Source organism: Haplochromis burtoni, unplaced genomic scaffold (assembly GCF_018398535.1).
Source record: "Haplochromis burtoni strain Fernald_Lab_line unplaced genomic scaffold, NCSU_Asbu1 Contig_32, whole genome shotgun sequence".
Classification (NCBI taxonomy): Eukaryota; Metazoa; Chordata; class Actinopteri; order Cichliformes; family Cichlidae; genus Haplochromis; species Haplochromis burtoni.
The window spans coordinates 550,190-576,802 of record NW_024582393.1 but is presented as its reverse complement, the minus strand read 5'-3'; the positions used below and the strand labels follow the sequence as shown (position 1 = coordinate 576,802).

The window sequence follows — 26,613 nt, the reverse complement described above, 5'->3', positions numbered from 1 at the left end:
ATAGATAGATAGATAGATAGATAGATAGATAGATAGATAGATAGATAGATAGATAGATAGATAGATAGATAGATAGATAGATAGATAGATAGATAGATATTAAATACCTCATAGTACCATTTTATCCTAACAGAGCACTTTGCTTTCAAACTGCATGCTTATTTGTGGTTGTAGCAGTTTTTTAAAGTAGAATGGGAGGTAGAGCCTTCAGCTTCCAGGCCCCTCTCCTGTGGATTCTCCCAGTTAGGATTCAGGAGACAGGTAATCTCTGTGATATTAAGATTAGTCTTAAAACTTCCCTTTTTGTATTAAACTTTAGCTCGGACTGTATCGGGTGAACTCTGAACCTTGTATATGCTGCAATAGACTGTAGCAGCTGGTGGGGGCTTCCCATGATGCTTTGAAAGTTTTTTCTTCACTGGCATGTTTTCATTCTCTGTATTTATACATCAATTTGTGTTTGATCATTAAAGTGTCTCTCTTTCTTTCTCTATGCTCTTAGGCTGGTTGTTGGTTCTCCAGGAGGTTTCTTCCTGTTAAAAGTGAATTTTTCCTTTCCGTATGCCCATCATTGTTGGGATTTGTCTATGTAGAGTCTTTACCTTAACAGCGCAAATCACCTTGAGGCAACTGCTGTTGTGATTTTGCGCTATACAAATAAAACCGAATTGAACTGAATTAAAAGCTACTGTGGGTGTAATGTGTAGGTGGTCCTGTACTTTTGTCTATACAGTGTTTGTAAACACAAAAACTGGCTTAAGCATGTGATATTTCACTCATGATTAGCATCAGCTTAAACATCATCTATGTGAAAAATGTGTAAGCATGTGTATTCTCTGGGGGGCACAGAGAATAGACTTAAAGAAAATAGCAACAGTGGTTTGTAAACATGTGAGCCTTTGAATGAGCTTAAATTTACTAACCTTATTAACCTTATCATAAATTAGACACCTACAAATCACCTAAAAAAGTGGACAACTTCAAAAAATAATATTGTAGATTTGATATAACTAATTATGGCCAATCTATCTTAAACATTAAACTTTTTTCTTTTTTTGCTTGACTCGTCTGCTTATCCCTCCGCCCTGAACCGCTTGCTCTTGTTAGCGGTACATTGACTACTTGCTGTCGACCAATCCTAAACGTGAGTACAGTATCTGGCTTCAATGACTGGAGCAAGAAGACTCTGCGGCTGGAGCGACGTAATCAAAATGCGACGTACTACAATGTGGAAGGAGGCAAACATCCAGAAATGTTGCTGTGTAGTAACGTGCACTGAACATAGGTGTCACAGCTTGGATAACGTCGTACAGTGCACGTGCCGTCTCACTGCTAGTTATCACGCGGCGCTTGTAACAGCTCTTTTATCGGGTCTGCACTGTACTACAGCCTCGTGACACAGTAACGTGCGCTCTCATATGTCAACAGAAGAATTCTAACAGCTGTTGTCTCCAGTGTACTTCCGGACTACACTTCAGAGGGTTCTCGGTGGTACTTGGAGGTGAGGGGTCGTGTCTGGCTAGCACAGGAACGTTTCACTAGAGGTTCAGTCTGCAGGGACATCAGTCACAGCTGGACCCATGAAATGATTCTGCATTGCAGTTTTTCCACTCTCGTAAACGAGGGACATGCACAGTGACATTTCGAGTCAACATGCACAACTGGGCTCGTTACCTCATATTTTTTCAGTACATCGGAACAAAATACCGGTAGGTTACAGGGCACACTGAGATGTTATATTTTATTATTATTATTTTTGAATATACCACCACTGTTATCATTATTGCAGTGGAGCAGTGAAAGTCCCTCCGCATCAGCTGGGGAAGAAAGGGGTCCAGGACCACTTGGAGGTATGTTTTAACTCACTTAAAGCTAATCAGGTGACAAGTTGCCTTTGAGCTGCTAGTATTAAATGTAGTTAGGCTTAAAAAGCTGTGTCATGACTTTATGAGTCTGCTTAGCTTAGTAATTCATTATAGGCCTTAAATCCTCTAGGTCTCTGATCCACTCATCAAAAGCAGCGTCATGTGGTGTAATGCATAAGCATTTCATTAATCTCTGACTTGGATCCTTTTTTCTGGGCTTGTTTGTCGTGTATATATAAAAAAAACTTTACAATCTCAACTTTATGTCGATGCCTTTTGAAAATCTAAAAAGTGAGAATGATCAGACTGCTGTCTGATGATTAAAGGCGGTTTCAATAAATGATTCAAAGGATCCACATGAGAAAATGGGACTAATGTTAAGGTCCACACCAGTAAGCTTATAAAGAAATAAAACTAACTCTCTGAGGTCTAAGTCATGGACTGGTCCTTTTCTACTCTACCTGAGCAGTCAAAGCACTTTATACAACACGCCTCATTCTCCCTTTCACACCCTTTCTATGTAGCATTCACACTCCGATGGATGCATCTAAGAGCAACTTAGGGTTAATATCTTGCAAAAGGTAAGGCAATTGGTAGATTGGTAGATGACCCGCTCTACCTCCTGAGCTACATCCACCCCTTGGGATCATAAGCGCAAACCCTAAATGCCTGAATCCCAAATATCTTTAGAGATGATCTAAAATATACCATTAAATGTGATTTAGAACATTTTTGCTTTTACATGTGTTATTTTTCATAGTTATCACATCATTAAATATCTAAATAGCTTCTGTGTTATTTACAGTAAGATGTGTTCACAACAGAAGCACTGTTAATTTGTTGGCTTTAATCTGTTTTTGTGGTGTAGGACTTATATGCATCAAACTGTCAATAAAATCCACATAACTGCACTGTTAGGAATGAAACCTGGCATACAGTTTGAAGTCCGTACTTTCTGCTCTTTCCAAACATGGACTAAGCGAGGCTCCATCGTGCTTCTAAGTTGTCAAAAATCAGTCATTTGTTTTGGGCGTGCCAACACGCCCATTGACTCCAGAGGGCGAATAATGAAGTTCAGCTTATTGGTGTGGCACTCCACACCTGGGTTGAGCACTACAATCACCAAACTTATGATATGACGCATAAACAAGGTTCCTGTTTCACATCCAGCTGCTTCGTGGATTGTTGCATGTCTTTCTTGATCACTGTCTGTTCCTTGTTTTCTTGTCAGCTCTCTACTGTCTACTGTTTCTAATAAAGGCATAAAAAGCCCAAAAATAAGCACAGAGAGAAGGAAACACAGATTACAGGGCAAAAAAAGATCAGTCTTTCTTGTCACATCATGCCTCTGTTCACAGCTCTGTTTGATAACTATTTGAGGCAGACAAGGCTGTGAGTGGCTTCAGAAGTTTGAAAGTGAGCTTTAAAAAAAGTTATTTGTTTTCTAGGCTATCAACCCGAAGCTATTAATATCTAAAAAGATCTTTTCGTCTTTGTGTAGGATGCAATCCAGCGACTGAGGCCAGTCAATCCTGTATCCCTGTCAGTTTCCAGCAGGACGGACACGGGTGTCCACGCCCTCTCTAACTCCGCACACTTTGACCTGCAACGCAAGAATGACAAGCTGCCGTTCACTGAAGATGTTCTTGTTCAGGCGCTCAATTTCCACCTCGGGACAGAACAAATCAGGTGAGTAAAGGGTCTTGAAAATCTTGGTGAGTGCATGAGTGCTTTTATGACTTTGTAAGTCTCTGAGTTATGTAATTAAGCCACTTAAGCCAAATAAAAACACATTTCTCTGTCTCTGAGATCAGTTTTCTCTGAACACATTATAGAAACAGTGAGACATCAAAAGGTATGTGAACATAACCTGGATGAGTGCTAAAGTAGTTTCCTTTAGCACTACTTGATCTTGCGCCCCCCCCCGCCAAGAAATTGACCTAAATGTAACTTTTCTTTTTTTAATCCTCTTACACTGAGTGAATGCAGTTTAGTCAGCTGGTGAAGCAGCTGCCTCGTGTTTTCTCTGATAGATGGTGTTGCCATCTTGTAACAACTGACCTGTCAAGTAGCTTGACAAACAGTGTGCAAGTGCCAGTGTGTTCTCTGTTGTTGGCAATAGGTGGTCAAACCAAGCAGGATTTTTATTCATTAACTGCACTGTACTTTTTAATAAATAGAAACCATTCCTGGCATTATTTTTGCCTGATCAAAATAGTTTTCAAAAAGCTATTATGAATTTTTATAATTGGCACAATTTAACCTGATTGACTGCTCCATAAATAACACCAATGAGAAATAAAAATAGAAATGTTTACTATGGAGACACACAGGATATGGCCAAACATATGCAGACGTACATTCACTGGTTGTTTTGTTAGGTACACCTTGCTAGTACCAGGTTAGAGTCCCTTTTGCCTTCAGAACTGCTTTAATTCTTCAAGCGTAGATTCAACAAGGTGCTGGAAGCAATTTGGTCCATATTGATATGTAAACATCACACAGTTATTGCAGAGTTTATCAGTTGCACATCCATGATGAGAGTTTCTCAGTCCATCACATCCCAAAGGTGCTCTATTGGATTGAGATCTGGGGACTGCGGGGCTTATTTGTGTACAGTGAACACATTGTCATGCTAAAGAAACCAGTTTGTGATGGTTTGAGGTTTGTGCCATCTGAAGAAGAGTTCACTGTGGTCATGAAAGCATAAAAGCAACGATACTCAGGTTGGCTGTGGTGTTTAAATGATGCCCAGATGGTATTAAAAGTCTGTCAAAAATATTCCCCACACCATTAAACCACCATAGAGGATCCACTCTTTCATGCTGTGTCTAGCTAATTCTGACCTTACCATCTGAATCAAAGCGGAAATCAGACCAGGCAATGTTTTTCAGTCACCTGTTGTCCAATTCAGAGGAGGCTGTTTGAGTTGTAGTCTCAGTTTCCTGTTCTTAGCTCAGAGTAGTAAGACCTGGTGTGGTCTTCTGCTGCTGTAGGCCATCTGCTGCAGGGTTCAAAGGGTTGTGCTCATACATTTTCTGCTTGTAGCAAGTGTTTATATTGGTTACTGTTGCCTTCCGGACAGTTTAAAGCAGTCTGGCAATGCTTTTCTGACATCACTGAGTCAATATTGCCCAGAGAACCTCTGCTTCCTGGATATTTGATCTTTTCTGAACCATTTACTGTAAACCCGAGAGATGGATGTGCAGGAAAATCTCAGCAGTTTCATAAATACTCAGACCAGCCTGTCTGGCACCAACAACCATACTACCTTCAAAGTCACATAAATCACTTACCCTCCCAATTATGATGCTTGAACTTCAAAAGGTCATCTCAATCATGTCTGTATGCCTTTTGCTGCCATTTGATTGGCTGATTAGATATTTATGATAACGAGCAGGGAGCAGCAGTACGTGTTGAGCGTAGATACACAGATACATATCCTGAGGGGCATACAGTGGTAAATAAATCCCAGAAAGAAGTATGACTGACTTAAACATCTGCCTCAACAGTTGGGATATACATAGCTGTGGTGAAATGCCATAAGTTCACCTGTTGAATATGTAATGGAAAAGGGCATCTTTAAATACTGCTGCAAACGAGTATCTGCCGACTCGTTTTTTTTCCTGTGTTTTCTTCATCTCCTCCCCTTGTAATCCCTTCATTACATACATTTACATTATTCAAAGCCATAGTTTGCTTAAGGCTGTTTTGGTTTGGGCTGCTGTGGCATTCTGTTCCTTAGTCAGGATTGGAGAGAAGAAGTACAGAACAAAGCAATAGATAAAGAGATGGTATTGGGTAAATGCAGTCAGTGCCAGTGAGAGAGGGCGTGGAAAGATGAGTCTGAATAAAGAGAGTGAGTTTGAACAGCGCACGCTGGGAGAAAGAAAGAGGGGAGAGAGAAACTGCTAATCCCCAAACCTGCAGAGAGAAGGTTAGAAAGGATTATCCTTGCTCTGCTTTTTTGGTGTATAGCATCTGTTTAGCACGCACATGCACACACGTGGATACACACTGCATCATTCGTCACTCTATATACACTTTTTGTTTTCAGCTGACACTTAAAATGTAAAAGTGTTTCATACACAAAAACACTTCATATGTTTTAGATAGAACGTTTTACTGTTGATGTGAAAGAAAAGCAGTTTGTGGTGTCAGATCTGACATCCCAAACTATCTTTTCCCATCTTGCACAGCGGGAAGAGCTTTTGTTACAGCTACAATGACGATACGGCTCGTCTGCTGCTTCCAGAGACAGAGAGCCAAGGCGAGATTTGAGCACAGCCTGCACACTGTAAAAAATCTCTCTTCTCCTTCAGCTTCATTTGTCTTCTGAGCTGCTGTGAAAATTGGCCTCAATTAGCCTAAAACGACCGGCTCTTTTTGCATAAAAGGAAACTGCTGAATAGCAAAATAGTGCCATGCTAAACAATGCCCCAGTTCCCAAATGTGTGACACCATGCTTTGTACACTGCTAATGAAAATTTTACGTGTGTGTGTGTGCGTATGGTTTGGAGGCCATCTAAAGGCTGTCACTTCACATTGGTGCGGCCGCTGAAGGCAGATGCAAGGGTTTCCTCTGCCACGTGTCACACCCAATCTCCTCCCCTGGAAACCTAACCTAGTTTCCCCGGTTGCGCACAAACACACGCTTACATAGACATACACATGTGTAGATACCGATTGCCGTCGCACACATTCTCAAGCACATGCGTGACTGAATGCGTACTCTGTGTGCTGGCACAAACATGTGATCAAACACTATAGGGTGCTAATGTGCTTTGTGCAGTCCTTTTTACACTGATGCAGGTGAATGCAGCTCTTTGTTCTTGAAGGTTACAGAGACATGAATTAAGGAACCTCATCTGTCACAGTATTGTAATTATAAGTGTTTTATTATTAAAAGGGGTCAAGGGGGTCACCACAGCAGGTAGCTCCACATATTTGATTTGGCAGGTTTGTATGCCAGATGCCCTCCTTGAGATAAGCCCAGCGGGATCTGTGTCACCAGGATTGAACCAGGCAAATGTGTAAACCTTGTGCAATATGGAGCCGCTTGTTTTATTGTCATTATTAGTGTAAATTATTACATCTTTGCCTTCTTATATGTTGTGGAACAAGATGAATTAACATGAATTAGAATACATTTGTTGTGCGGTGCTTTCGGTACATGAACAAAAGCTTGCAAGACGAACATTGACATCAGCTTTAGGTGTTATTTGGTTTTACATCTAAATCGCAAATTTTAGCAAGCGGAACCGCTGTAACAGCTATAAATACTCATTGGGCACTTTGTTAGCCACACCTGTTTAGCTGCTTGTTTAATCAGTAACTGGCATAAACTCCGTGCAATTAAGCATATAAAGTGCTGTGAAAAAGTATTTGCCCTGGGATTTGCTAATTTTGCTTCAGATCATCAAATAAATTTAAATATTAGACAAAGGTAAAAGAGTAAACACAAAATGCAGTTTTTAGATGATGACCCTCGTTTGTTAATTTAAAAAAAAAAAAGGCCCTATGTGGGGAAAAAATTGGTTCCTAAACATAATAACTGGTTGGCTGGGAAAGTTGTTCCCATTTCTGGATAATGGCTCTCGCCGTGGTTTGCTGGACTTGTTTCTGCATAGAGCCAGGTAGCTTTGGATAGCTTTTTTCCCTCAATAAATGAAATCATCATTTAAAAACTGCATTTACTCAGGTTAGCTTTGTCAAATAATAAAAGCTGTTTGATGATCTGAAACTTGTAAGTGTGTAAATCAGGAAGCAAGCATGAAATCACTAACAAGGAGAAGTCGTTTTTCACAGCGCTGCTGACATCGTGAAGTTCAAACGGCATCAGAATGAAGAAGCTCTAAAGACAAAAGTGGGTCCACCTTGATGCTCGCAACGTGTGCTTAATAAAATGGCCAGTGGTTGCGAGTTAAATATTACGTCTCTTAACCCTTGTGTGGTGTTCATATTTTTGTTACTCAGCCAGTGTTCATGGGTCTGGTGGACCCGCTAGAGTTTTGGCTTTCCAAATTAACACTATCAAACAATTTTATGTTAAATTACTCAACAGATGTTTACTTCATCCCAATTACAAGCCATATGAACAGCAAACATGGTTAATTTTTTCCCTTTACCTTTGTTAGATCACATTTATGAATTAATGTGCTTCTCGTTTTTTTTTTTTTTTTTATAAAATGTTATAAAAAAAATAAATCAGTTATAATCAAGTGGAGTGAGTGGAAAGACACAACACATTTACACGTGAAGCAATATGTTTCACAACTAAATGGGATCAGCTGCTCATCAATGGTGACATTAGGCCCAGGGTTGTAAAACAGGGGAGGTGGTGCACACACTTATCCCACACTGTCCTGATGGCAGCTAGCTTGTCTCTCTGCCGTCGAGCTGGTCTGTCGTCTCGGTTATCAAAACGGATAATCCTGGAAATTTTGTGGAAGTTTTCCAGAGACACTGATGCACGGAAAGGTTCTTGCCGGTTTCTGCATCCCACAGGGATTCTGTGGATTCCCCTTTGGACCTGAAAACTCCTGCAAGGATAAGAACCCCAAAGTAGGCCTTTGGGGTTCTTAGATGAATTTGGTCCATCTCCTTCCACCTCTCTCCAAAAACACACCTTCCTTCTAGATTACTGCAATCCAGAATAATTTTCTGGATGGAATCTGGGATGAAAAGCTCAAATGAAGACTTGATGTCCTGCACATGAGTAACTGTCAGCCGTGTTGGCCCTGGCTTATCACAGTAACAGCTCTGCAGGGTGGCTCATTTCTTGGGCAAGAAGACCATTCAATTTCACCAGTTATTGACATCCATATTTCTTCACTTGCTGTCTGGTGGGCTTGTTCTGGTCCTGGAGCTGGCTGCAGATGGGGTACTCGTCTTCGTTTTGTTACTAAATGGTGCTCAACCTCATCCTCTTCTTCAAAGTCACTGTCAGACTCTGAATTTTCAGAAATGTGAAATATTCTGAAACCTCTTTGTCAACATCATCATCCGAAGCCCCTCTCTCTTCCAAAATCAATTGGATGGCCCTCGCAGCAGATAATCTTTTGCCATCTTGATCAGTTGTGATAAAGAACCACACTGGCAAAGTCTTATTTATAGTATTATGCCCCTAATTTGCAGGAGGGACAGGGTATGAGAAAATAAAATTTGGATCAAGAAAGAGGGTAAAATGTGCGGGAATGTCAGAGCAGACGGTGTTGATAGTTGAATTTTCAACAATGTTGCAACTTTGTGCGGAGCAGGAGGGGAAGAAAACACTATCAGCAGCACCAGAAAGGAGGAGGACAGAGTGTGGGAACACAGGACCTGCACTTTCAACACTTTTATTAGACCTGGGTCCAGTGGACCCGAACACCTTGTATGTAATGTAAATGCGTGGGGGGAGGTACAGTATGAGGTCACTGAAAATTAGTTCGGATTTATGTTCTTCACAGAAAATAAGCCAAAGCCAATGAATTTCAGGTTGAAAAAATAATTCATTGTTTAATTTTTCTTTTGAGAAAAACTGAAAACGGGTCTCACAGACCCGAACACCATACAAGGGTTAAATGGTAAAACATGGCTTTTTGAGTATGTGTCAGTGCAGATTATAAGCTTGGCTATTGATTAAATGTAATAGTATGCATAGCAGCTGTTGTTATAACTGACTGTAATACTGTGATGAGACAAAGGAGGAAAGATTTGCCCTGCATTGCATTAAATCGATAGAAATAGTGAATTTCTGTGCAATCTGACAATAAATTCTTGATCTTAATCAAAAATGATTCATATATTTTCATTACTGCTGTAGCATCAATCAGGCACGAGGACAGCTTGAAACTACTAAAAGGGGGGGGGGAATCCCCTTTTTGTTCAAACTCTCTGTAAATCTCAGTTTGGTTCATTGTTTTAGTAACGACACTGCACACAGCAGAGTAATTCAATTGTACGTGCAGAACCTGTAGCCAGAAATGCCAGTGTCATTCTTCAGTCTACTTTAGGACGTCTCGCAGAATCAGGAATCGATCCAGTCTGTTACTTATTACATCAGTCCTTGCCTCTGCGCGCAAAAACACAGGAAGTGTCTCGTGTTATCCTGCTGGAATCGCATCAGAGAGGCTCAGCCTGAGATTCTGCTCTGATGTTAACTGTGTTAAAATAAGCTCTGGCTTTTCAGTGCTCTTGGCAGCCTTTTTAGGACTCTGTTGGTGTGTCTTTGTGTTAAAAGCTGCAATGCTGGCACTTTGGAGCATGGCTTGTACACAGTTTTTCTAGCTGGGAGTACAAAAAGGAGCATTGACACCATCTTTGCTATGGGACTGCCTCTACAAAGAAAGAATCAGAGATAGTTTTGTTCTCACTGAACAGCCAGACTGAATGTTTAAAGATCACCTCCAGGCTTCAGTGCAGATGTATAAGAATATTTATGAATGTGCAGATTTCAAGTTTCTTCATCCTAAATCCGAGGTTTCACTTCTCTTTGTCCATTTTATTTCAGGATCACCCGTGCCCACCGTGTTCCTCATGACTTCCATGCCCGTTTCCGTGCCCAGTCTCGGACCTACGTCTACCGAATAGCGTTAGGAATCTCCCACCACTCTCTCCTTCCCCTCACAGACTGGGATCTGTGCTGGAGCCTCCGCAACACGTGAGTTATCCCAGTTTATGCACCACCCCTCCCTTTTCTCAGTCATGTCTTTTTCTTTTTCATGTGTTAGTGTGCATGCGCATGATGTCTGCCCTAAAAATAAATAAATAAATAAGGGCTCAGTCTGAAGCTGAATCTGACTGTGTATATGTGTAAAAGCAGAGACACACTCTTTCTGTGTAATGGAGACTCAGACCAGAAAAATGTCACATTGAGCACATGAATAGTCCACATGCACCATGCAGGAGGTGCACATTAGAGACAGCCAAACGAAGTGTTTTATCTGAGTTGATGCGCAAAATACAAACAAAAGAGGAGGAAGGAGAGGAGAGGAGAGAGGATGCATAGAGTGTAAAATGTAGGAAAGAGATTAAATGGCGTGGGCTTCGAAGCTTACACAAGGTTCTTGTAGCTGTGATTGGAAAAACTGGCCACAAAGAGAAACATTTTAGTTTGTGTTTGAGCGTTTGTATCTTTTTTTTCTCCTCACTTTTTTGGGGAAAAGTAGGGCAAGATAAGCTGCGGGCTTTTATACGTGCAGAACAACACCCACGCATTTCACCCTTTCTTTCCCTTCTTTTCTGCTTCTGTCCATTTTTTTTCTCTCAATCTCTTTCTTTTTCTCCTTCCTTCCTTCACTAACTTCTTTCTCTGGATCTTCTGCTTTGTTATCGCTCTCTCATGTTCAGCATTCATGTTGCTCTTCACACCCCTGAGCGTCTCAGCCTCAGCAGCGTCTCTCTTTTCCTCTCTTTGATGCGCCTCTCCAGCGTCATCACACTCGCTCCATTTCTCCCACTGCAATAAAAAAAAGTTACTTTTTTAAAACATTTTTTTAAGATCATTTGAATGTTGGAATTCAGTGACCACGTTATCATTGGTCATCAGTCAGTTCTGTCTTCCTTCCATTTTACCAACTGGTCACAGCTGCCCCCCTCCCAACATAGCGAAAAGTAAGGACTTAATGATTTGTTAATTAGACCGTTAAGATATTTTTTGCACATCTTCATTCATTCCTGATTCTTATGTTAAACGTTTTATTACTCAGCACACTTCTCCCTTTTCCCGCTCACTCTCTCTCCTCCCTCTCTCTTTGTCAGATCATATTTAAGCAGCAAATGAAGCGTGAGACTGGAGAGAATCTAATCACCGGCTCGCTCTGGTTCTCTGCCTTAAATGAGCTGGTCGTGGGCATGCTCTGCTCGCTCACGTGGCATTATCTTTCTGTTACATAAGTTTTCCACTAAATTATTCATGGAGTTCTGAAAAGATGTACTTCATGTGTACATTTGTGGCTGACCTTGCTGTTCAGCCAGGTCACTCTTGAGTGACGCTGCAATATCAGGAGTTAGCTTTCGAATCTTGATTCAGGAGCTCTGATGACCTCAGAATCTTCACATTTTCCCGGTTTTCAAATGCAGTGTAATACTGTAAATGGTCACTTGTATAAAAAGTGTTTTTCTTTATTCTGTCTTTCATCAGAGAGCTAAACGTGGACGCTATGCACGAGGCAGCTTCCCTACTGGTTGGGACTCACGATTTCAGCAGCTTTAGGGCCGTCAACTCTGATCTGCCTTTCAAAAATCCTGTGAAGACGATGGATGTGATCAGTATACAGCAGGGAAACTCCTTTGCATATGCTCACTTCCACAGGTAGGCCACAGTATGTATTGAGACCACATTACCTACGACCAAGTTATTATGGAATTGGATACATTATGTAAGGCAAAAAACAAGGTTTGTACAATTTTATGCAGCTTTTTAACCACAAAGTCAATATTTGGTACAAACACCTTTACCTCTCTCAGGCAAACATCCCTGTAATTCCTTTAAGTAGTCTTCGGGAATAGTTCTCCCCGCATCTTGAAGGACATTCAAAGCTCTTCTTTGGATGTTGGTTGAATTGTGTTCTGTTCTCTGTCAAGATGATCCCACACTGCTTCAATAATGTTGAGGTCCAGGCTCTGGTCAGACTGTGTTTCATTGTGTATTTTTCTATTCAGGTACACTTTTATTGCATTGGCGGTGTGTTTGGGATAGTTGTCATCCTGAGAAATGAAGCTGTCACCAGTCATTTGCTTTCCAGATGCTATTACACAGTGGACCAAAGCCTGATGGCGCTTTTCTGCAGTCATGTTTCCATCAGTTCTGACAAATCTCCAACACTGCTGGCTGAAATGTTGACCCAAACCATGACAGAGCCTCCATTATATTTTGCAGATGGCTTTAGACACTCACTGTTGTACTTTACTTCTGACTTCCTCCTCCGTACATGTTGCCAACAATTTGAACAAGTAATGACAAATTTGGATTAAATTTCTGATGAGGCTTTGGTAAACAGTAGATGGATCAACTGACGGGCCAGATTCATCTCTCAGGTGCTGTGTCAGGTCTTTGCTGGATTTTTTTTTTCTATTTCTTGAGGATATGACTTTCAGATTCTGTTAATCTGCTATAGATACTTTTCTTTTTTGGCACGTCCTTTCTTCTTTTCTCCTCCACATGTCCAGTTTCACAAAGGACACACTGCACACCGTGCCAAGATATGCCAATTTTTTGGCTAATTACTTTTAGGGAATCACCTGTTGGTGCAAAAATACATTACAAAGCTGATACTAGCTATGTGTTACAAACTAGTGTAGTTAGCTAAGTGTAAATAAGCAACTTAAAAAGCTAAAAATACTTACATAAAAAATAGATTTGAGAAACTTTATGTAAGATTTTACATTTTGAATACAGTTTCATGTTTTCTTGCATGGAGTTAGAAAAAACTAATGCAGTCCAGTTACGGTCAGCAAGCCAAAATGCATCTGTTAGCAGCTCTGCAGCTTTTGTAACTACTTCCAGACAAATTATGTATAACACATAACTGTAAAATATTTGCTTCTTATTACCAAAGCTCGAGCATGAGATGTGATTCAACCACAGAACAACTGTTAATGCCCTTTGACAAACCAGTAGGTGTGGCTGTTAGATCATACAGGTAGAGTTTCTGTTTGCTAATGTGCTGTCTGTGCTTGTATGTTAAGCAGGTTTGTGTGCTTTAGACAATGAGGATCCTTCATAAGTGGATATGGAGAAAGAGGGAGATAAGAGCGAGTGGGGGCCATGTGGGCTCTGGGAGGTTACACATCTATGGGGGTTACTCTGGCTGCCAAATTCCATTTTCATGGGCATTAATTATTTGCCTTGCAAATGTAGTACACAATATGGACCCTGATGGACTGCTTCAGAGTAATATCCCCAATGCACGAGGTGCACCAGGAGGCTGTGGGAACAAGGTTTCCACAGCTGTAATATATTTCACATTATATTTGCACGCAATTGTCTGCGGTTGCAGTTTTGCCACACAAAACCATTTTCCCTTCTTCTACCCTCTGCAGAATTCCCATGAATGATCCAATGTGGCCCACATTGGTCTCTGTCGGGGTTTGAAAGCCTACAGCTGAGCTGTGTTTATTTTTTCATGAGGGTCACTATTCTAAGAAACGGTGATAAAATGAAAAGAAACTGACTGATGAATTATTGAGGAGTCTAAGGTTCAACTAAATTTTTGATCCTAAAACGGGGAGATGTGGTCTGTGAGGCTGACTACTTTGGTCTCCATTCAAAGTGGAAAAAAAGGGCTTTTTTCTAACCTCCCGAAATATTTGATCTTATTTTCATGCATAAGTGAACAGAGATTTATTTTAGGGCCTTGTGTAGCTTTGATTCTGTTTTCACGTTAACATGCTAACATTTGGTAGGTGTGCATTTTAAAATAAGTCTTCACATTTTGAAATTAATCTATGCAGAATTCAAACCGTGCCGCAGCAGGAAGTGTGACATCCCTAATTTGTTTACCATTAGTTTAAGCCACACCAGCATCTAATCCAGTCGAGAGGTGTTGCCACAATCCCATAAAATTTGGTAGGTGTACAAAAATTCATATGATTACATTAAGCACAGCTTAACAGAGCACCTAGCTGTTGTCCTGTTACAGTTATAATCATTAGCATGCTAGCGTTAAGGACAAAGCACCGTTGTTCATAAAGGACATCATAAAGCTAGCATAACGCTTACTGCTTGATTAAGTCAATTAATAAATAATAAAGTAGTTAACTGACTTATCATGTCAATGCTACCAGCTTGTCCGCCCATCTGAGCAAAATTAACAACTAAAAATTCAGACTGAGCAGAAAACCGCAGCATCACACAGTCGCTGCAGATTTCTTGACTGCACATCCGTGATGTGGATCTCCATTTCCAGCACATCCCAAAGGGTCTCTTTTGGGTTGAGATCTGGTGACTGCGGACATCATTTGAGTACACTCAACTCATTGTCATGTTCAGTAAACAGGGTGAAATGATCTGAGCTTTGATGATCTAAGACGCGTACGCTGTTCTGGTAGCTGCAGTGCTGAGTTGGTACTAAGGGTCCCAAAGTGTACAAAGAAAATATCCCTCACACCATTACACCAATTTTATATGGTTTGCTCCAATACCTGATTGTTGGAGTAGAAATAAAGATTCATCCGACCAGACAACATTTTTTTCCAATCTTTTCTTGTCCAGTTGTGGTTTAGCCTCCGTTTACTCTTCTTAGCTCACAGGAGGGGCAGCTGGTGCGGTCTTCTGCTGCTGGAGCCCATCTGCTTCACAGTTCCACATGCTTTGTGCTCTTCTGCAAACTTTGGTTATAATGAGTGTTTCTTTGAGTTACTGTTGGCTTCCTACCAGCTTAAAGCACCCTGGCTTTATAATAATAACACAGCGCTGCAAATGTGCAACAAGAGGCCCAGCAGTGCTTTATTCTCATCTGAAGATACTGACCTCCAAGTCCACGGGCTAAAAGCCCTGCTCTATAAATCTGTCTCTACATTTCCTACATGTCGAATGTAATCAGACAGCAAGCACTGAGTCAAATTTGCATTTGACCCAATTCTTCCCATGTGCCTGTTTCCTTAGTTCACCCTGTCCTTCCCAAAATAAGAATCAGGGAGAGTTTTTTTTTCCTTCCTTTCTTTTTTCCCTTTTGAGGGCAGGGGCAAAATAATAATAATAATAATATTTTATGTGGCATCACACATAATCCTGTTGGGCCTAAGCTGCAGTGCCATATTTAGTGTGTGACATTTAAACAAATCTGTGCATGATGACAAACCCAGGCTTCATTTGATGCCTGGCATGAATGTCACATCAGTTATATTCACACAGGCGGGAACAGCACTGCTGCACAAGAGTGACTTAAGATGTAAAGATATGAGGCTGGATTATTTTCTTTTTTTAAAATTTTGTTGTATTTTTTATTTAATTAGTAATATTTTTTTCACTCAGAGGAATACAGTGGGGCAAAAAAGTATTTAGTCAGCCACCGATTGTGCAAGTTCCCCCACCTAAAATGATGACAGAGGTCAGTAATTTGCACCAGAGGTACACTTCAACTGTGAGAGACAGAATGTGAAAGAAAAATCCATGAATCCACATGGTAGGATTTGTAAAGAATTTATTCGTAAATCAGGGTGGAAAATAAGTATTTGGTCAATAACAAAAATACAACTCAATACTTTGTAACATAACCTTTGTTGGCAATAACAGAGGTCAAACGTTTACTATAGGTCTTTACCAGGTTTGCACACACAGTAGCTGGTATTTTGGCCCATTCCTCCATGCAGATCTTCTCGAGAGCAGGGATGTTTTGGGGCTGTCGCCGAGCAACACGGACTTTCAACTCCCGCCACAGATTTTCTATGGGGTTGAGGTCTGGAGACTAGCTAGGCCACTCCAGGACTTTCAAATGCTTCTTACGGAGCCACTCCTTTGTTGCCCGGGCGGTGTGTTTTGGATCATTGTCATGTTGGAAGACCCAGCCTCGTTTCATCTTCAAAGTTCTCACTGATGGAAGGAGGTTTTGGCTCAAAATCTCACGATACATGGCCCCATTCATTCTGTCCTTAACACGGATCAGTCGTCCTGTCCCCTTGGCAGAAAAACAGCCCCATAGCATGATGTTTCCACCCCCATGCTTCACAGTAGGTATGGTGTTCTTGGGATGCAACTCAGTATTCTTCTTCCTCCAAACACGACGAGTTGAGTTTATACCAAAAAGTTCTACTTTGGTTTCATCTGACCACATGACATTCTCCCAATCCTCTGCTGTATCATCCATGTGCTCTCTGGCAAACTTCAGACGGGCCTGGACATGCACTGGCTTCAGCAGCGGAACACGTCTGGCACTGCGGGATTTGATTCCCTGCCGTTGTAGTGTGTTACTGATGGTGACCTTTGTTACTTTGGTCCCAGCTCTCTGCAGGTCATTCACCAGGTCCCCCGTGTGGTTCTGGGATCGTTGCTCACCGTTCTCATGATCATTTTGACCCCACGGGATGAGATCTTGCGTGGAGCCCCAGATCGAGGGAGATTATCAGTGGTCTTGTATGTCTTCCATTTTCTGATGATTGCTCCCACAGTTGATTTTTTCACACCAAGCTGCTTGCCTATTGTAGATTCACTCTTCCCAGTCTGGTGCAGGTCTACAATACTTTTCCTGGTGTCCTTCGAAAGCTCTTTGGTCTTGGCCATGGCGGAGTTTGGAGTCTGACTGTTTGAGGCTGTGGACAGGTGTCTTTTATACAGATGACGAGTTCAAACAGGTGCCATTCATACAGGTAACGAGTGGGGGACAGAAAAGCTTCTTACAGAAGACGTTACAGGTCTGTGAGAGCCAGAGATTTTCCTTGTTTGAGGTGACCAAATACTTATTTTCCACCCTGATTTACGAATAAATTCTTTACAAATCCTACCATGTGGATTCATGGATTTTTTTTTTTCACATTCTGTCTCTCACAGTTGAAGTGTACCTCTGGTGCAAATTACTGACCTCTGTCATCATTTTAGGTGGGGGAACTTGCACAATCGGTGGCTGACTAAATACTTTTTTGCCCCACTGTAAATGAGTAGGTGTGCTTTAGATCCACACTCTTGCTTAGTGGTTTTTATCAGACTAAATAATATTACATTACATCTGACAACCATTCACAATGTGCTTTAGACAGCAGTGCGATGTTTCAACTCCTGTGGCAACATTTAACTTTTCTTTATCCTTACATATTTTCTCCGTGATTCCATGTAGACTTCATGCCTGCTGGCCTTAGTCTCATTAATCTAACATTTCATGTGTAGTGCTTTGAATGTGGCTAAGACACAAACTTTATTTCCTTTTTCCAGAGAGATACCATTCTGGGAGCTGACTTTCACAAGTAAATCTTTTCTCTATAAGCAGGTTTGTTGATAATCTTCTTCAGATTTTCTTTCAAGTTATATTTCTATTTCTGTGCATGTGAGATTACGAGCCAGTAGCGACATCTGCTGGTGGTGACTGAAACTTTATTTAGAATAAAGTAAACATTAAATCTCTTAAAGCAAGCTGTGCATGCTTCTGTGTAAAACCTCTTTATCTGGCCTTTTCCTCCAGGTGCGGAGGATGACGGGGGCAATGGTGGCAGTGGGCCAGGGGCTGCTCTCAGTACCCCAGCTGAAGAAAATACTGGAAGTGAGAGACTCTCTGGCCTACCCACAGGGTATGGCTGCTCCAGCCCACGGCCTTTTCCTCACCAGAGTGGACTACAGGGATACAGGTGAGAATAAAAACCAACTCCAGCAGGAAGGAGTTGGACGAGGTGTAAATTGGCAGCTTCCTGTTGTCTACATTCTCTGTTAAAAATGAAAACATATTCTGAGAAAGCTATAAAATTTAACAGAACATATGATCACTGCTTCAAATGATAAAGCAATCTTCCATCCATTGTCTTCCACTTATCCTTATCAGGATTGGGGGGGGGGGCGCACTTGAAACTATTCCAGCTTATAAAGCAACATTTCTTCCATTATGTGTACTCTATGGTAACTAGGATACCCTCCAGCCTCCATGCAATGTTGGAATTGGATAAGCAGCAGAAAACTGATGGATAGGAAAAATATTTTTACTCATATTTTCATCTTTTGGGAAAAGAAAACAAAAGGAACATTTTTATGAATTCTTCCTGTCTCAAGTTCTGTTTGTCTCCTCAGACCTGCAGCTTTCGCCACAGCTGTCAGAGGAACTGCTCACCTCCACCAGGAAGGATTGATGCTACTTGAATATTCTATTTGTATGCATTTCCAAATGTCCTTATAAAACGAATATAATAAAGTTTGTGGTTTAACGTATAATATGCTGTGTTCACTCGTGTACTAAAAACAGTGATTGTACTCTAGTTCGACCTATATGAATAAGCATTAAGGGGACATACATATGAACAGCTAGATGTTCTTTTAATTCAACATATTAAGAGTACATAACTGTGTCCATGAACGCAGCTCAGCTACAGAAGACCACACACCTTGAACCTGTCATTGTCTACATAGATCTTTAGGTTACAACAGGCTACTTGCCTTAAACCCGATTAGGCAACGTGTACAATTATGAGTTTTGTAGGTTATTGAAAATTATCTAACAAGGTATACATGTGGGCAAAAGTGTGACGTTCTATAGCCAAAACTGCTTTGTGTCCATGGGTCTCGTACAGTGGTGTTACATTATGGATCAACAAAGTGCACACACTCACTGATAACGTATACATCCGAGTGTCCGATAAAACTGCATACACTTATTCTTTACCCAAAAGTCTTCACAGACCATTCCTACGGATTCTCACGCTTGAGGTCACTTCCTTCCAATTTGGCTGCATGTGTTCATTAAGTGATTTTTCATCAAGTTGTCCATAAATAGTCCATAAAATCCGCACTACCACCGACAGTCTTCTCTGTGCAGCTGGGAGCCAGATGAGGTTTGTAGAAGGTTTAGATTGACCAGTCACCGATCTTAATCTTCCAGTGCAGTGATCAAATACACCAAACATCACACATTTGTTTTTCTTGATTTTTGTACAGTCACCCAACTGTTGCAAGCTTAACTGATTTGAAGTGCTGCGTCTGTCAAAATCGAACCTCGTGAGGAATGTTTCTGCACTTCTTAGAAGTGACAATCTCAAAAATTCAGTAACTATTTTTTTAAACAATTTTTCTGTAAATATGTACACAAGTACACATTTCCTATCCAGGCGACCATGTCAGAGCAACATAGTAAATCTGATTAGCATAGGTCCTCAAGTCAATTCAGCATTTGGTTTCAAGAAGATAATTCACACATCCTAAAGACGCCCATAATTCAATATATAATCAAAATTTCAAGTGTCAGTCAGAAATGTAAGCCCAATAGCTTAAATATTAATAACAAAACCATATGTATATAATGCACTTGAGGAAGGCATTGCGTAATTTTTTTTTAAACTCACAATCCTTAATAACAGCACAGTCTGGGTGAAGAAATGTAGCTGAGCTAAAGTCAAACTTGAAACCCTGATTGTAACGATTGAGTGGGGACAGTGATACACAAAGGAAACATCACCGTAATGGTCACATTTTCAGTTAAAAATCTGATTTTTATGAGCGATGAAGGAAGAAGACTAATGATTAATGCTCAGCAGTGACGCCAAGCTCGTCCTCATGTTTAAATTTTAAAAAAAAAGGAAAAAAAAGGATATAAATAGCATGCGTGTGAGATGTGTGGTTGGCCGATGACAGACTAAACACAGAAACATCTAAATGTCCATGACTTGGAGTTAGTAATGCGTTATCACTCTAGGCAGCCTTTTTTTTTGGCATTTGACTAGACTACACACCCTGATGCTAAAGCTGAGGTTATTTCAGGATTAATTTGTGTCACGTGAATACAGGTTGATAAGTGTTCGATAGTAGCTATCACAGGTTGATAAGTTTGCATAGACCCTTGAACCCCAACCATCACCATTTCAATGACACAATCAATTAAAACTACAACTCGGAGCAGCATACCCAACTTCACCCTTTGTACTGATTTTGGTAGTCATAACAAAGCACGATAAAAGCTGCAATAGTCCACATGATACGGTTACATTCAGTTATATTTTAAAACATTTGTGGCACATAAAATGAGTATTTTTGTTTTTCTCTTAGGGTTTTTGTGAATCTCTTTACAGAATAGCTTGTATCATGCCACCACTACAGCCACCAGTGGCTTAAAATTGAAAGAAGAAAAAAAAAAAGTCCCGCCCCTCCCCCCATTTAAAAATAATAATGAGTCGACTATGCCTGCTTTTACAGCATCACAATACACATCATTAAACTCATACACTTTATTTAAAGGAGTACAAAGAGTGAAATAGGGTATGTATCAGAGACTTACAAAACACGTGTCTGAGAGGAGATATATCCACATGTAAACATATGCTGTGTGTGGTTTTGCTCTTTTCTCCGACAGCTAAAAAAAAATAATAATAAAAGCAATAAAATTGTAGGAGCGTACAGTCCTTGGAGAGCAAAGACGTGGGGAAGGGAAGCGAGCGTCCGTCGCGTGAACACACCTTCTTAGCTGGCAATTTTCTCAATTTCATCCAGATCATCCGTGTCCAGTTTTTCAATTTTTTTATCTGCAGAGGAAGAGCACACAGAAGAGAGGGGTTCAGAGAGGGGCTGAGATTTGGCTGGAAGAAGGGGTAAGTACACGTTTTGTTTTTATTTTAAACAGATGCTTACTGAAGTGCTCCTGGATCCTGTAGAGGATGTCCATGCTCATCTTGCTGTCCACCATATTAATGGCCAGTCCCCTTTTCCCAAATCGACCTGTGCGGCCAATCCTGTGCAGGTATGTCTCGTTGTCAGGGTTACCATCCTTGTCAATTGGCAGGTCGAAGTTGATCACCACAGAAACCTGCTCTACATCAATACCTGTTTGTAAAGAAGATGGGAGGAATAAAGAGTTACTAGAAAACAATGTACATGTGGAGGACACCAATATTTTAATTTGACTGTAGAAATCCAATTAATTTCACACAGTCTGACATCAAACACATTCACACTTGCACTGCTGTAAAAAGTGTCTTTGATTTTTATTTATTTATATTGAGCACAGAATGAATGAGTACACGGCACACTCATGAAGCATAAACCTGTCAATCACAAAAAAAAAAAAACCCACCTTAAATCAATCCAATAAAACTATCCACTGAGACTATATCATAACAAAAAGAGTCACATGGTCAGTAACTGACCTTTTTGTGCAGGTTTAAAGGCAGTAACACATTGACTCTGGAGGCCATTTCCATCTTTTACATACAGTGTATGATAATCTTTGGCGGTGGATTAAGGCTTCATCTAAATTGCATGTTAGGTCGTACAGTGTAGAATTAATTTAGAAAAACTGCTGAAAACTGAAATAAGTATGAAAACAATTTCAGGATATTGTGGGCAGAAACTAACCCCAAGCCTTTTTTATAATACCTAGGACAAAATAAATCAATCAATCTGCAATTCCTTCAAAAATCCATTAATTGCCTCCCTCTAATACAATGGGTCAGAGTGAGCAGATGCAAGTATGGTATCCTGGTGACCTATGGTTATCCTAAGTGGAGAGCCAAATTCATTAAAGCTGATCTCTAGCAGCTTGCATTCCGGCTGAGACAGCTTTTTAAACCAAACTTTACACCTCAAACATATTTTTTTGCAGCTTACTTTGTAAACCCACATATATATTGTGCTAACATAACTGCAAAAGTAAAGAAAAAAAAGTGTTTTCAAATGTAAACAGATAAAACTCATATGACAAACATCTGAACATCATTACCTCGAGCGCAAACATTTGTGGTGACCAGGACCTTCTCCTTTCCATCTCTGAAGCGTTCAATGACTGCAGCCCTCTGCTCCACTTGCATTTCTCCACTAAGCAGCGCTACCTGGTGGCCTTCTCTGGACAGCTCCCCTGCCAGCCAGCCTGCTGTCTTCCTTGTCTGAATTGAACAGAGGAAAGCGTGCGCTTCAGTCAGTTAACCAGCATGCCAGGTGTGTATACAAAGAGTCCAAGTATAAAAGGATTTTGAGTTTGGCCCTTCCCTGGTTAAATAAAAAACAGACTATTCTGTTTAAGTTAGCTCATGCTGCAGAGCTCTCTTTTCACTTCTGGATTAAAGAGGAACAGCTTGGCAACAAATGATGACAAACAGCAAAAGAATGTGTAAGCTTATGTAAGAAGAAATAAAATTCAGCCAGAGTCGCCGTTTTTGTTTATTAAAGATCAACTCACATGGCAGAAGATCATGGCCTGAGCGATGGTGATGGCGCCGTAGATGTTAGAGAGAGCCTGGAATTTTTCTTCTTTGCTGTTACACAACACATAGTACTGTTTAATGGTGTCCAGTGTTTCCTCCTCTCTCTTCAGCTTGATTATGTTGGGATCAGGCACAATGCGCTGAGCAAAGTTCCACACCGACTCTTCAAATGTGGCTGAGAACAGCAACATCTGGCAGTTTTTGGGCAGCATCCTGTGTGGCAAAGAAATGAGGCATGAAACATGCACAATTTTAGTATTTTTAAAAAGCCACATGGTTCTCAAGTCTTATTTTAATTTGCTTCGGCTGACCTCTGGATGCGTATACTCTGGTCCTGGTGACCCTGCGTGGCGATCATAACATCAGCCTCGTCAAGCACAAACACCTTAATTTTCTTGGGATCAATAAACTTGAATTTACTGCACCAGTCCAACATGGTACCAGGTGTGCCAATAACTATCTGTTCCTGCAGTTTCATGCCCCGCTGCACTGGAAAAAAAAGACAGACGTGCTCATACACGCACAAAAGGTTCTAACAACAATTCGGTACATAACAGTACACATGCAGCACAGCAGAAAGCACAAGCGCCTTACATTTATTTCCTCTAATGGCGTAGACTAGTTTGACTTCAGGGTAATATTTGCCCATCTGTTCAATCACTTTGCCAGTCTGAAGCGCCAGCTCATAGGTGGGTGACACACACAAGCACTGACGACGAGAAAAGAGAGCAAACATTAAACATTAATACTGAGAGAGAACACATGTCTGTCAATGAGAGACAAGAGGAATGTTTTTGTCCAAGACAAGTCATGCTTATCACTTGGATTTCAATGGTGACTTTATAGTACAGTAAAGAAAGTTGACACCCACCTGGGGGTATTTGTTGTTGGGATCGACATGGCTGAGCATAGCCAAAACAAAGGCAGCTGTTTTCCCTGTTCCTGACTGAGACTGAGCAATCAGATTCTGTGGACTACAGGAAACAGGAAATTAGATGTACGGGTGGTAATAAATATGGATATCAGAGTGTTATTCAGGGTTAAGTGATTCAGTAAGTCTAATGTCTTCATATCATTATTTAAAGGACACTCACGGTTCAGCCAGCATCATCGGTAAGGCAGTTTCCTGGATTTTTGATGGCCGATTGAAACCCATACCATACACTCCCTGAAGCAGCTGTGGTTTACTGTACAGAGAGGAAAAAATAAAATAAATGCCAGGATTGTGAAGCATCAGTCACAATCAGTCTGTGTAAACTCACCATGGTGAAAATGGGCATAAAAGAGACACCACAACTAGAGATGCACCGATTCACCAGCTGGGGACTGGAATCAGCCCGGACCAGTGACCGGCTGATCAGCCCCCTGTTTGACTGATTATGACCCAGCCTGTTTCATGCAGCGCGGACAGTCGCGCATGACACTCACGACACGTGCTACGGTGTTAGTGTGGAAGTGAGTGAAGACAAAGTTCTCTGAGGTAAAGTGTGAGCAAAAGCTTCCCTAAAAGCAGGGCTACAGCTGAAGCTATCCAGTTCTCAGAGCACCAGCAGCCTCTTATGAGCAAAGGATCAACGTAGTTAAGAGGTGAATTATGGAGATGAGTGAAAAAAATAAAAGGGTCTGTGTCACATTATCTGGCGACATTATAAACACAGGGGTAAATACCTGACAGTAGCTCTATTATATAAATCAGTTGCACCTGCTTTTGTTTGGTAAAAAAACAACAACTTATTTTCAGTTATTTTATCCTCTTTCCAGTATCAGAGGACTTTACTTTCAGTTATTTCAGATGAGAAGGTCCTAAAACATACCGCAATAGTACCTTTACTGTGGAAAAAAAAAAAATTACTATTTTGAATTGATGAATACTTGTATGTGCGGTCAGTTTTAGCTCTCAGAAAGAAAACTGCAATCTGCAAAAACAGGCAGGTCACACTTAAAGAGAAAAGTGAGAAATCTGAATCAGCCCAAAAGACTGGTGCATCGGTGCATCTTTAAACACACGTGTGAGAATGGTACAGGTCCTTGCTGGGAACGCTCAACAGATACATGTGTCAATACTGTTAAACATGACATATTAAGTGATTAGGCTACCGAGACAGACAAACAGAGATCTCACTCACAGCCTTAATTCTTCAAAAGACTTGACGGAGTAAAGCGGAGAGTTCGGATCCTTCTGAAGAACTTCCACTTGATTTGTTGTATTGACCAGATTATTTCGAATCAGTTTGTTTAACAAAGACTGTGCCCCTACGTCTTCTGAAACAACAAGATAGGGGAGATGTCTCTTTTAGAACAAGAGCCAACCAAGCATCCAACTAAAAGACAATAATGAATGCACACATATTTTCAACACATGTAGATAATTTACCGCATACCAATTTCGTCATCATCTGCCGCCTTCTCTCCTTCTGACTTTGCAGGTGCTGAGTCTTTTGCGTTTGCGGTCGTGCCTGCAATAAATAATGCCAATATGTACATGCTTGGGTTTCCTTGTTTTATGGATACTGGCTCTTACCCCAATTCAGCTGCACATGGATGCTTACCATTTTCTTCTGGCTTCTCTTTTAATTGAAGTTTTCCCATCTGCGAGGAAGAACAAAATAAACTGAGTTCGTCTGGGGCTAAATAATTAGTCTGACTTTTCCAAAGCCCCCCTCCTTCATATGCCGGTTAGCCAGTTAGCTGCTAAAGCTATCAAACCGCTGAGCACGCAGCAGCTCTTCACGAGCTAATTCAACTTAGCTCTGACGCCAAGCCGGTAGTTTCGTTTTCGACCTAATGAAACTCTACAGAGACGGGCGTCACCGGGAGCCACTTTATTCACTGATGGCGCTCTCACTGAATAATTTCAGCTGTCCACGTTAAAAACAGACTACCGAATTTCTTCAACAGTGTGCCAGACCAGGCCAAAGCATTTACCAAGCAGGCTAACAACAGGTTAGCCCGTGTTGCGTAAGTTAAGCCTTACCGAGTCCAACGCAGCTTCTTGCTTGTCCACTGCCTCAGCCCAGGAGTCCGTAGCCATTGTGGGACAGTTTCTTCTTCAGTTATTATACTCGGGGAAGTCAACTAGGAATTCTAGCTCAGGCTTAAGAGTCAATAATGTGTAAGTAACTATTTTCCACAATGGCGTGCAGAACCTGAATCTGGACACATGCGCAACTGATTACGTCACCGGGTACAACACAAGCTCCAAGAAATAATAGTTCCCAGCTTCCTGAAATTTCATACACACCTCACTGAAGCCTCAGCTATGACGGGCTCTCATAGTTAAAATGTGAAGAAAAAACATTAAATGTTGGGAATAAAAAAAAGTCATGAACTCTTGTTGAAAATCAGATGACTGGAATCGGATTTGCTAAAAGAAAAAAAAGAAAATCACTATACTCTTCTTAGCCTCTAGAGGGTGCCACACTGCTCTCTATAGGCCCACAGCTACTATGTATTCACAGTAGGCCTTGTATGCAACATCCTTATCTGTGTGAAAAATGACATTCTCAGGTAAAATATTCTTTGGTTAGCTTTATAAAGGTTAGGTCGACGTCACGATGGGGTTAGATTAAGGTCAGACTCAGGGTGCATGCTGTTCAATTAAATGCATTATTAAGGAAAGTGGGTGTGTTTGTTTGTGAAGTTTACCAGACTTTACCAGCCTCCTCTGCCCAAGTTGCTCTTGAGAGACGTGCGCCTTCTTTTCTTTTAGACAGTTTTTAGCTTTCAATCACAGTTGGGTTCAGCTTAGGCAACACAAGTATTTGGTTAGGTGGAGGGAAAGATCATGGATTAAAATGCCTTAAAAACTTACCCAAATCTTAGACAGCCTTACAGAAAAACATGTAAAGCTAACTTTGTCCCATCTCTGTTCACTGGATTTCCAGTCTCATTGCATGTTGAATAATCCAAAATTAATGGGGCCTATAGACTGTATATAAAATAT

At 40.9% G+C, this 26,613-nt stretch overlaps 2 protein-coding genes across 3 annotated transcripts; one reads left to right on the top strand and one right to left on the bottom strand.

Annotated features, from left to right (window-relative positions):
* Positions 1 to 1,204: 1,204 nt before the first annotated feature.
* Positions 1,205 to 20,046, top strand: pusl1 (pseudouridine synthase like 1). Its single transcript, XM_005918540.3, has 8 exons — positions 1,205 to 1,709; positions 1,790 to 1,850; positions 3,367 to 3,554; positions 10,360 to 10,509; positions 11,992 to 12,162; positions 17,716 to 17,770; positions 17,963 to 18,125; positions 18,559 to 20,046. The coding sequence occupies exons 1-8, from the start codon at positions 1,654 to 1,656 to the stop codon at positions 18,615 to 18,617; spliced, it is 903 nt and encodes a 300-aa protein (XP_005918602.1). The 5' UTR covers positions 1,205 to 1,653; the 3' UTR covers positions 18,618 to 20,046.
* On the bottom strand, positions 18,783 to 25,856 carry LOC102302702 (ATP-dependent RNA helicase DDX19A). Of its 2 annotated transcripts, none has more exons than XM_005918541.2 (12): positions 25,645 to 25,856; positions 25,220 to 25,259; positions 25,052 to 25,126; positions 24,797 to 24,932; positions 23,765 to 23,857; positions 23,542 to 23,644; positions 23,265 to 23,379; positions 22,982 to 23,159; positions 22,646 to 22,883; positions 22,190 to 22,352; positions 21,103 to 21,294; positions 18,783 to 20,996 (listed from the first exon to the last, which is right to left on the bottom strand). In XM_005918541.2, the coding sequence occupies exons 1-12, from the start codon at positions 25,699 to 25,701 to the stop codon at positions 20,935 to 20,937; spliced, it is 1,452 nt and encodes a 483-aa protein (XP_005918603.1). In that variant the 5' UTR covers positions 25,702 to 25,856; the 3' UTR covers positions 18,783 to 20,934. The 2 variants fall into 2 exon arrangements, with proteins under 2 accessions (XP_005918603.1, XP_005918604.1); XM_005918542.3 differs by having other exon boundaries at positions 24,797 to 24,929.
* Between the last annotated feature and the right edge of the window lie 757 nt (positions 25,857 to 26,613).

Bases quoted from the DNA above. Each gene is read 5' to 3' on its own strand.
- pusl1 (XM_005918540.3), top strand. From the start codon at position 1,654: ATGCACAACTGGGCTCGTTACCTCATATTTTTTCAGTACATCGGAACA. The intron at 1,851-3,366 runs GTATGTTTTAAC...GTCTTTGTGTAG, and splicing joins GGGTCCAGGACCACTTGGAG to GATGCAATCCAGCGACTGAG. The intron at 18,126-18,558 runs GTGAGAATAAAA...TTGTCTCCTCAG, and splicing joins AGTGGACTACAGGGATACAG to ACCTGCAGCTTTCGCCACAG.
- LOC102302702 (XM_005918541.2), bottom strand. From the start codon at position 25,701: ATGGCTACGGACTCCTGGGCTGAGGCAGTGGACAAGCAAGAAGCTGCG. The intron at 22,884-22,981 runs GTCAGCCGAAGC...TTTGCCACACAG, and splicing joins CAGAGTATACGCATCCAGAG to GATGCTGCCCAAAAACTGCC. The intron at 22,353-22,645 runs GTGAGTTGATCT...TGTTCAATTCAG, and splicing joins AGGCCATGATCTTCTGCCAT to ACAAGGAAGACAGCAGGCTG.